Source organism: Salminus brasiliensis, chromosome 23, assembly GCF_030463535.1.
Source record: "Salminus brasiliensis chromosome 23, fSalBra1.hap2, whole genome shotgun sequence".
NCBI classification, from domain to species: Eukaryota; Metazoa; Chordata; class Actinopteri; order Characiformes; family Bryconidae; genus Salminus; species Salminus brasiliensis.
Genome location: NC_132900.1, coordinates 31,751,689 through 31,762,741, shown reverse-complemented (window position 1 = coordinate 31,762,741; position 11,053 = coordinate 31,751,689). Strand labels below are relative to the sequence as shown.

General features: G+C 44.3%; 1 protein-coding gene across 7 annotated transcripts in view; it reads right to left on the bottom strand.

Moving 5' to 3' along the window:
• dock10 (dedicator of cytokinesis 10) overlaps nucleotides 1–11,053 on the bottom strand; it is a 90,861-nt gene that overhangs the window by 18,188 nt on the left and 61,620 nt on the right. For 4 of the 7 annotated variants that reach the window (XM_072668877.1, XM_072668871.1, XM_072668875.1 and 1 more), the window contains 11 exons: nucleotides 10,417–10,500; nucleotides 9,699–9,795; nucleotides 9,556–9,588; nucleotides 9,065–9,243; nucleotides 7,804–7,920; nucleotides 7,261–7,378; nucleotides 6,410–6,531; nucleotides 6,190–6,304; nucleotides 5,634–5,700; nucleotides 5,349–5,396; nucleotides 116–217 (listed from right to left, as the gene is read on the bottom strand). In XM_072668877.1, coding sequence (XP_072524978.1) covers nucleotides 116–217; nucleotides 5,349–5,396; nucleotides 5,634–5,700; nucleotides 6,190–6,304; nucleotides 6,410–6,531; nucleotides 7,261–7,378; nucleotides 7,804–7,920; nucleotides 9,065–9,243; nucleotides 9,556–9,588; nucleotides 9,699–9,795; nucleotides 10,417–10,500 — 1,082 coding nt within the window. The remainder of the gene's footprint in view (nucleotides 1–115; nucleotides 218–5,348; nucleotides 5,397–5,633; nucleotides 5,701–6,189; nucleotides 6,305–6,409; nucleotides 6,532–7,260; nucleotides 7,379–7,803; nucleotides 7,921–9,064; nucleotides 9,244–9,555; nucleotides 9,589–9,698; nucleotides 9,796–10,416; nucleotides 10,501–11,053) is intronic. The other 3 variants (XM_072668872.1, XM_072668876.1, XM_072668873.1) reach the window with 3 other exon arrangements.

The following is an 11,053-nucleotide window of genomic DNA, read 5'->3' as shown; positions in this document are numbered from 1 at the left end:
CTTGCGATTTCCTTTAGATAAGGTCATGACCGGTCTTGCAGAACGTCCCTCACTCTGTCTAGTCCACACAGTAAAAGCCTGGCTCTATGGGAACTGTAGGCCTGGGGGTGTTTACCATTGGGGCAGGAGCCCTGAGGACTGGGAGGAAGCGTTCGAACCCTTCAGTGTGCCAGTGCCCTGCGTGGCCTGGGCCAGCTTAACCGCAGCTGCTAGTTTCCTGTGCACAACGACCCAATCACAGCAAGGGGTTAATTACCATTACCACATCATCATCATCATCATCCTCCTCCTCCTCACACTCTTCATCACATTAGAAGCAGCTGGGAGATCAAAGGCGAAGGACTCGTGCCAAACAAGCAGGCCAGCATTCGGGGAAGGTTAAGGTCTGCACTGGTCTCGGTTACGCTAAACCTCGTTATTAGTGCAACGTTAGCCTGAAGCGCTGAGCGAATGTTAGTGCAAAGGGTGCAAAAGGAATCAAGCATCTCGGTTAGCTATGTCCTGCTGTGGTGTGTGTGTATGAGGGTGTGTGTGTGTGTGTGTGTGTGTGTGTGTGTGTGTGTGTGTGTAGCAAATGAATTTCAATTTCAAAGGAGAGTCCTACGGTAAGCTCTGCGTTTGTATTGGAAGGCGAAATGATAGAGAAGGGGATTGAATGGAATGAGGAGAAAGTCATTTGTCTAAACATGAGATGGAAATGAGAAGCCAAAGCCATGCGAGACACGCAAACACATCCCCAAACACACAGACTCAGCATTTAAATAACATCAAATGGCATCAATCACACATTAACATCAAAACCCTTAAGAAAGTAAACGCAGGTAGTCAGTGTATACGACCTATAGCATAATCTATAACTGTAACAGCAACACCACCACAGATCAGAAAGCTATAGAGAAGAATATACATTAACCCGATACGTGTGATTAAGCACTAGAGCTGGGCAATATGAATATATTTGATCATATTGTGATAAATGTTGTTATCGTGATAACTATAAGCTTCTCTAATCATATGGAGGAGACTGTTAGTGCTAATAAACTCTGATCAGCTGCAGGTTTCATTACTAACAGTGTGATTAGACTGAAGGGTTCATTAGATGAAGAGCAGCAGATGTATCACTAAAATAAAGTCTCAGTATTTTTACCATATCGCCCAGCTTACACAGTGATATTTACTTCTATGATCAGTGAATGAGATCCCCATTATACAAGACGTAGAACAGTGATGTCATGAGTGTTGCATGTGTTGCATCACATTTGCACGCACAGAAAATGTGAAAAATCAATAAGCTACCAGAGAGAGAGAGAGAGAGAGAGAGAGAGAGAGAGAGAGAGAGAGAGAGAGAGAGAGAGAGAGAGAGAGAAAGAAAGACATTAACACATCAATAAATGGAGCTGTAGAGAAGAGGAGAACACAGGACAATGGAGAACATCTACAATACACACCATTCCTGTCTCTTTCTCACACACACACACACACACACACACACACACACACACTTTATAAAAAGTCAATACGGGGGTCCCACATGTATTGTATTATTTATATATATATATATACAGTGAGTCCAAGAAGTATTTGATCCCTTGCTGATTTTCTTCGTTGGCCCACTAATAAAGACATGATCTTTCTATACTTTTAATGGTAGATGTATTCTTACATGGAGAGACAGAATATTAAAAAGAAAATCCAGAAAATAAATCTAAGGAATATATATTAATTGATTTGTATTTCATGGAGTGAAATAAGTATTTGATCCCTTAGTATTCATTAGCAGTTCTGGCTTTTACAGACCAGTTAGACACTCCCAATCAACTTGTTACCTGACCTGAAGCCACCTGTTCTCACTAATCACTTGTGTGAAAAACACCTGTCCACAGAATCAGACAGATCACACAGATTTCAAGTCTCCAACATGGGTAAAACCAAAGAGCTGTCACAGGACCTCAGAGTCAGAATTGTTGACCTTCACAAAGCTGGAATGGGCTACAAAAAGATTAGTAAGGTGTTGGATGTGAAAGTAACAACTATTGGTGCAATTATCAGAAAGTTTAAAGAGTATAACATGACAATCAACAGACCTCGGCCCGGTGCTCCAAAGAAGATTTCGCCTCGTGGGGTGGCAATGATGCTGAGAACAGTCAGAAATCGTCCTGCAACCACTCGGCAGGAGTTAGCAAATGACCTGAAGGCAGCTGGGACCACAGTTTGCAAGGAAACAATTGGCAACACTTTGCGCAACAATGGATTCACATCCTGCAGTGCCCGAAAGGTACCCCTGCTGAAGAGAGCACATGTGGAGGCGCGCCTCAAGTATGCCAATGATCATTTGAAAGATGAACCAAGTTATTGGGAGAAGGTTTTGTGGTCAGACGAGACCAAAATTGAACTTTTTGGCCTCAACTCCACCCGCCATGTGTGGAGGAAGAAAAATGCTGCCTATGACCCCAAGAACACTGTGCCCACCGTCAAGCATGGAGGTGGAAGCATAATGTTTTGGGGGTGTTTCTCTGCCAAGGGTACAGGGCTACTTCACCGCATCACTGGGAAGATGGATGGAGCCATGTACCGCACAATCCTGAGGGACAACCTCCTCCCCTCTGCCAGGGATCTGAAAATGGGCCGTGGTTGGGTCTTCCAACATGATAACGACCCTAAACATACAGCAAAGGCAACAAAGGATTGGCTCAAGAAAAATCACATTAAGGTCATGGAGTGGCCCAGCCAGTCGCCAGACCTCAATCCGATCGAAAATCTATGGAGGGAGCTGAAGGTCAGAGTTGCCAAGCGACAGCCCACCAACCTTCATGATTTAGAGAGGATCTGCAAAGAAGAGTGGGCCAAAATTCCCCCTGGTGTGTGTGCTAAACTTGTGGTTAACTACAACAAACGTCTCACCGCTGTGCTTGCAAACAAAGGCTTTGCCACTAAGTATTGAGTGTGTTTGGCAAGAGGGATCAAATACTTATTTTCCTCATTGAAATACAAATTAATTAAAATATATTCTTTAAAATTATATTCTGGATTTTTGTCTTGATATTCTGTCTCTCCATGTTAGAATATATCTACCATTAAAAGTGCAGAAGGATAGTGTCTTTATTAGTGGGCAAACAAAGAAAATCAGCAAGGGATCAAATACTTCTTGGACTCACTGTATATATAGCTAGCCGCCATATTGTAAAAAGCTTATCTCTCAATTGTTCACTTTGACAGCACATGAATCTGACTGCTATTCTTTACATCATGTTATGATGAATAGACCAATAGAAATGCGCCAAAATCAACCTTACTACGTCGTCTTCCAGCTGAGGTTAAGTTGCCATGTTGAAGGTTTTTGCTCGCCGTTTATATAAACACTGAGGTCAGGTCCACTGTGGTCCTGATTTCTGATATTACACCTGTTGTTCCTCTGGGTTTTGTCTAGATGCTTCTGACTCGAGGTCTATCCTGTTCATATGAGCTCCAGATCGACCCGTACAGCCTTTGTTTGGGCTGACACCTAAAATCTATTCATGTACAGCAGTTACTTCAAATGCGTCACTCGACTGGTGTCGGCTCTCCATCTACATCAACTTCTCATCCATGAAAATCGAACCGACAGAAGAGCACATCACCACTACAATCACCACCACCACCTCCACCACCAATACAACCACCACCACTCATACCAACAGGCTGGGTTCAGAGAGGTGGAGACAAAAAAAGGTGCTGGAAGAAACAAGTGAGGCGGTGCCTTTGAAACAGAATATATTATTGGACTCTCTCTCTCGTGCTCTCTGTGTGTGTGTGTGTGTGTGTGTGTGTGTGTGTGTGTATACGTGTACAGCCTTCAATCGGTGGAGGATTCTGAGCACGAATCATCGCCTTGCTTCCAAAAAAAAGGAAAAAAGAAAAAAGGTGTGGACTACAGCCTGGCATCAAAGACTTCATTTTCATGTCTGAGAGTGAGAGAGACAGTGCGAGGGGGCAAACCCTCTCTCAGGCTGGCACTGAGGGTGTGTGTGTGTGGAGCAGCGGCCTTTTCGTTCTTCTAATGCCTGACATACAGCAGCCTGTCTTTAGAATAGAGGTATAATCCCTTTTCCAGGTAAAAGGAAGCAGGAGCTATAATTAGCCAAGGGCTAGTCAGAAAAAAAACAACTACCTTTAACTCACTCTCTCTCTCACACACACACACACACACACACACACACACACACACACACACACACACACACACACACAGTCGTGTAATTAATGGTCTACAATAATCATTGCTTTTCATATGCCTCCTCTCGGTACCTACTTGCTAAGGCTGTGTATTGGACAGAACCTGGTGATATGATGGGGATCACGATACAGGAGTTATGAATCAATATACTTTGATAAATTGTGAAACTGTGAGCAAGCTGATATATTACGAATGTTTTTCCAGATTGTAGAGAAAAAAATTTAACAAAGAAAAAGGAAAGGCATTTCAAATTATCACAACATGAAAAAAAACAACATATAAATAAATAAATAATACCAAATATAAATACTAAATCAAATCAATAATAGTTACCGCTTTTCCACTGGATAACATTTTACTTCAGACCAGCCTCTAAGCTGTTGGGATATCTATGCTAGCACTGACACTAACTTCTAAAAAGACAAACACATGGTGGTGGTTTAACACATCTTTCCCTCTAAACTGTTCATTAATAATCAATACTGTGCTTTGGAGAACTGATCGAGTACCGCAGAACATAAAATCACAATACTTCAATATATCAATACTTTCTTACACCATTCTGAGACTCGAGACCACTGTGCTGAAAATCCCAGGAGATCAGCCAGTCTCACACCAGCAATGACCTTTTACTCCATTCCGATGGTTGATGTGAACATCACCTGAAGCTGCTGACCCTCTGCATCTCCATGATGGATTCACTGCACTGCTGCCAATCAATGGGCTGATTAGATTAATGCATGAATTATTAGGTGAGTGGGTTCCTTCTACAGCTCTCAGGGAGTGTCAAACATCCCGACCAATCACAGCACAGTGGGTGTTCTGATGAATCAATTGAGTCATAAAATAATTCAACCAAAATGAATCATTTTGCACTAAATAATGCAGACGAATCTTTAACCGTCTCACATCACGGATTCACCAGTGTAGCAGTAGAATCTCACTACTGGCACTGTGTCTGTATCACGCAACCCTAACAGACTCCCAAAGCAGAGCTCCAGTGGTAGTTATACACGAAAGATACGTGGCTTACCGACAGCGGAGCCCAGAACCCTGCTGGACCTGGTGCTTTCAAATGAAGCGTTCATATAAACACACTTTATAATGGTGAGTGAGTCTTTTTTTAGGGACTTACTTGGCTATGTGACGCTTCCCCAAAAACCTGAAGTGCTGGAGACACAGCCTGTAAACGAGATGGAGAGATAAGGAGTGCTTTTGAGACGTCTGAGGATAACGAGAACAGAAACCAGGTGTGATTAAAAAAGCAATGCTCTGAAGGAATCTCATCAGCTCCGCTTTCCTTCTCTAAGTATTTGAGGTATTTCTGTACTGTTACATAAACACACAGTCCAATGATCCAATGGTGTGCTCTGGCCTTCACGCCCCTTCCATCCACCCATACAGAGGAAATCCGACTCACTCTAGAATGTTGAAGAAGTCTGATATCTCCTGGTGAATGGCTCGGTGCCAGTACGCCACCATGACCTCTGGAGGACAAAAAGCACACGTTAGCTATGGTCAGCTTGATCAGGTGAAGCACCACTTGGTAAAGGGTCGACTGGAGCAAGCGCCACAGGAGATGTTTGCGCTTGCTGGGATGATGGAGCTGCGTCGCAGGGAAGCTAATGAAGTTACCGGGTGCTAGCTGGATGCTTCGCTTAAAGCTAACCTTACCTGACCCTGACCAGACCCTTACCTGACATTCTCTTCAGTTAGCTGACTGCACACTGACAAGAGCCAGAGAGGGCAGCTAGATATGCTAGGCTAAGCTATACTATGCTATTCTGACACTGGTCGGTGTTTTCTTATTTGACATTTGAGTTTAAAAGGACAGTGAGGGAGAAGGGGTGGGGTGGGGTGGGGGGGGCAGTGTAACTTTTGATGGACAGTGTAAGGTTATGGGTCTGCACAGTGAAGGCGTAGGTCCTGCTATGTGTGTATGTCTGTGTTTGTGCGTATAGGCTCTTGTCTCTCACCCTCTGATATGGTCTTCATGATGTGTAAGAAGCACATCAGCAGGCTACGGGTCTCCGCCTGGTCCAGCTTATCAAAGCGGGAGCCGAACCCGATCAGGGACTGCGGCCTGGCGAACTGCACACAATGGTCAGTACCAAACTAGCTTCATGCAGGCAGATTTTTTGTATGTAACTGAGTGAACTGAGAGAACATCGGTAAGAGCAGCGCTCTTCTCCTCACCTTCTCACACCCGTCCATCTTCTCGCTGTTCCGGTCACTGTTGCTGGGGTTGGACTCCATGCTGATCAGCGAGCCCCGTGAGTCCGCATTGTTAGCTGTAGATAAGGCGAGGGATGAAAACGCTAAAAGAAAGGAGATGCAGGAGATGTGATGAACAGAAACACACACACACACACACACACACACACACACACACACACACACACAATGACTTCTAATACAGGCTCAATTTATCATCAAGAATTGATTGACTTTCTGAAATGAGACATGCTGTAAACTGTAGGTCCGAAAGTCTGATTTCATTGGTTTGAGCAGGGAGATCTTGCTAGTCTCTAGTCTTCAGGAAATGCTTTACACTAGCCTGTTGGAACACTCCTATGGGGATTTGACAGCATTGCAAAAACAAACAGAAGATTACTGAGGTCAGATGATTAGTTCTAGATTATAAATGACTTCCAAAGGAATTGGATGGAGCTTCCTTAAAACACAGAACACAGCTGATCTGCTCCACAGCCTGATTCTGAAGAGCTTTAGGCTTTATACCCTACACTAGTCAACACTTGGCATTGGAGATGGTGACCTTAGGCTCATGGGTGTACCATCTCCAGAGTGTAACATCTCTGTAGAAGGTCATCACCAGCAGAATGGTGATTATCTTCTATGGAGTATGTGCTTAACTGAACACCTGGGTCACCTGTGCAATGTAATGTAGCTGAATCCACTAATTATTAGTGTCTGGATACTTTTGGACCTACAGTGTTCGAGGCAGGTTCTGAATCATGATCACACACACACACACACACACACACACACACACACACACACACACACACACACACACACACACACACCTGTAATAGAGTTGAGCACTTCTTTGGAAAAAGAAGCATCCACTGAGTTGCCATGAGAAATGGTGTGGGCGATCTGACCAGCTAGGCCTCCTCCAACACTGAGGTCATCTCTGGACCCCTGCACAGAGCAACAAGGTTAAGGTTTCGTAATCAGTAAAGAACTGAAATGTACAATAAAAAGAAATTTTATAATGATCATCCCACTGTCCTCCTAAACGGAACACAGCCCTAATAAGACCCCCTGGAGAACGGCAGAGGTTTTATAAAAACTGTACGAGTAAACAGTGGTTTTCTTGCTACGACAGTAGCAGTGCTGAATATCTGGTATTGGATGCTATGCCTCTTTGTCATCAGCAGCCGGAGTCTCAGAGAGCACAACAGGCCGTGCTCTCTCCGGGGGAGTAGATGGCGCTCTTTCCCCTCATCATTTTTAAAGCAACGTTGGTCAGTACAGATGTTTGTTAGCTGGTGAGGTGGAGCTGGGGACCCGGCGCTGTCCTCAGAGAGTGAGTGTGTTTGAGAGAATTTGTATGAGTGGTTTACCTGGTCACTAGCGGTCAGGTAGATGGGGAAAAGGTCTCTGAGGAAGAATCGAGGCATGTTGTCGAGGATGAGGCCGTACAGCGGCAGATACAGAGAGGCTATCCTGGCCTGCTTCTCCTGTGCTCACACACACACACACACAAAAACAGGGTAAAGCAGACAATGAGTTCACTTGGGAACATGCATGTGCACACACACACACAGTTGTATGGTGTTGACTTTGGCACAGTTTTATTCTCAGAACAATCTCTCAGCCTGGCCCGAGCTTAGCACCATTCATCTCTCTCTCGCGCACACACACACACACACACACACACACACACACACACACACACACACACACACACACACACACACACACACACACACACACACACACACCTCTCTTACAGCATGAGACATATCCTAGCCTCTACACACATATGGGTGGAGGCACCAGACTATAATAGTTTCCTGCTGTTCTCTGTTCTCCTCTACAGCACTGTGCCATCACCACACACACACACACACACACACACACACACACACACACACACACACACACAGCTTTATAAAGCGGTTTCTTGCACAATAGCTCAATTCAATGCATTTCAGACTTAACCCTTTAAAGCCACGTGCATCACATTTGATACATATTCAAGTTTTTGAAACAGTCACAACATCTCTGTGATCATTAAATAATGAATTATCTCACAGATATGTAAATAAGGTAAAATATTTTTTTTTTCTGGCAATTATTTGATGGTTCAGGCATTTTATTTTTATTTTCCTTGAGGTCCACTTACAATCCTCGAATGGCTTTCTGTTTCAAAACGCCCATCAATCATTTTAGGTGACTATTTTCCCATCTCCACTTCTTTAGAATTAACCAGACTGTTTTCTTTCTGCTATAAGATAAATGAGCTCTATTCTGATTGGCTGCCTCATTTAAAAAGCACTGAAGCTGAAACACTCCAGAGAACTGCGGTATGATTGAGTGGGGCTAAACCCTGGTAGGCTGAACAGGCAGACATATGTAAAGTAAAGCACTTTCTTACGGCTGACTTGCTTCCTCATCTATAAATGAGCTTTAAGTGAACTCATACACACGCCCTTCAACATATATTCCATCAAAATCAGTAAGCAGAACAGGCCTAGTTCAACTGAGGGATCTTCTGAAAACGATTCAAACTGAAAGAGTTTGTCCATTCTTAACGAATTTACAGACCCACTGCTGAGGAGCTCACGGGTTTGAGGTTTTGAAGAAGCTGATATGGTGTACCTTCATGGCATAGCGGGAGTCCAGAGAGTGCTTGGCCATTAGGTTCTTCAGGCTGGCCAGGGCAAGGTGCCGAATATCTTGCTCGTCTTGCAGCGCCAAGCCGAGCTCCTTCAGCAGCAGACCGGTCAAAAAATGCTTCCTGCAGAATTCGCCCGTCAGGCTGTATTCTGGCATGTCCACTAGGGGGCAAGAAAGAGCATGTGGACATTTGACATTTGTAGGGTGCTGGGAGGTCAGGTGAGCAGACACACAGCATGGCTTATGATTGGAGACACAGCTGTATGACACATTCACAGGAATGTACTGTAGGTATACATAGAGGTGTGCTAATGTCTAATACCGGGGCAGTGGGGCTGACCACCTCTCTGGGTGGGTGTGTGCGCGCTCACTGCCCCTAGTTCACTAGTGTGTGTGTGTGTGTGTGTGTGTGTGTGTTCACTGTTCTGAAAATCTCTCATAATACAGTAAAAAGTTAAATGCTGAATAGTTACCCTTAGCATTTTGCGCTTCTGGTGAGGCCTTATCTGACATGAACAGAAATGAAGGAGAGCGTTAATGAGGTGGAGTCAATGTGAAGACGATACAGACAAGAGCAGCGCGGCTGGAGCAAAGCGTGGCCCCGGAGCCGACTGACCTGTGATTCGGGCAGAGGGGATTGGCAGACTGAGCGGGATGTAATGCTCATGGTTGCAAACCTCCTTCAGGAACTCAAACTTGAACTCGCACAGCATCTGCAGAAACAGCAGCAGCAGCAAATAAGCCGGGATCGAACATACACCACATGGACAAAAGTATTTAGACACCTGTTTATTTATTTATTTTTTTTCTTCCCTTGGAAATTGTTGATCCTGCTTTTGTTGGAGTAACTGTCTCCACAAGACAAGAGCATCACTGCTCCACAGCTCAATACTGGGGGGCTTTAAACCCCTCTACTAACCCACGCCTGGCATTAGGCAGCATGGAGCCAATAGGGTCATGATGTTTATTCTCACAAGCTGTTTATTGCACAAGCTAGGTATATGAGGAGCATTGCTGTGAGGATTTGATTGCATTCAGGGACAAAAGTGTTAGTGAGGTCAGGATGTTGGATAATGATTGCCACCCCACCACATCATCCCAACTTCCCAACTCATCCCAAAAGTACTGGATGGAGCTCCACCACCATCATTCCAGAGATCTGCTCCAGAGAGTCCTATTCTATAGGCAATTATTCTTCTCTACAGGGACTAGACAAGCTGTGTGTGTGTGTATTTGCACATCTGTATCAACAATGTGTGCAGCTTAAAGTAGCTGAATGCATTCATTAGAAGGGGTGTCCACAAAGTAGAGGAGATCAGGGAGGATGGTGCTACCTTGTTGTCGCCGGCTGTGATATTACTGACGTAACTGTTGATGAGTTTGAAGGTAAAGCCTCTGTCCATAAGCGTGAAGCAGCGCTGTGGAAGAACACACACACACTTCATTATCTCCCTCACTCACACACTCTTTCTCTCTCTCACACACACACCAAGTTACGACACATTAATAAACAGTATGAAGTCAGCTCATCAGAGAGCCGCTAATGAAGAGGAAGGTTCTGGATTGGCGTGCGCGGCCGACGCAATTCCGCAACACAAACAATAACCTTCAGCTGAATTCATCCAAGCATCCCAGCCTAAATTACCCCCTCTGGCTCCTTGTTTTTCCAGCCGTCTTGAAGATAATAAAAATGCCCTCAATTTCGAGAGGTTAGCCCTCACGCGAACAGCTCGGTCTGAAGTATCGAAATGAAATCAACCACTCAACTATGACCAAATTAAAAACTCAATAAAACCTCGAGGAAATAATTCACCAAGAAATGACCATAGCAAGAGTCCAGCAGATGTCCCACAATGTATAATCCCAATAGTGTCATTGATCATTTTCAGAATATGAACATTTCATTTTGATTCTTATCACAGATTCCTAATGAACTGTACATCACCGCTGTCTCACGAAAACCATGCATCT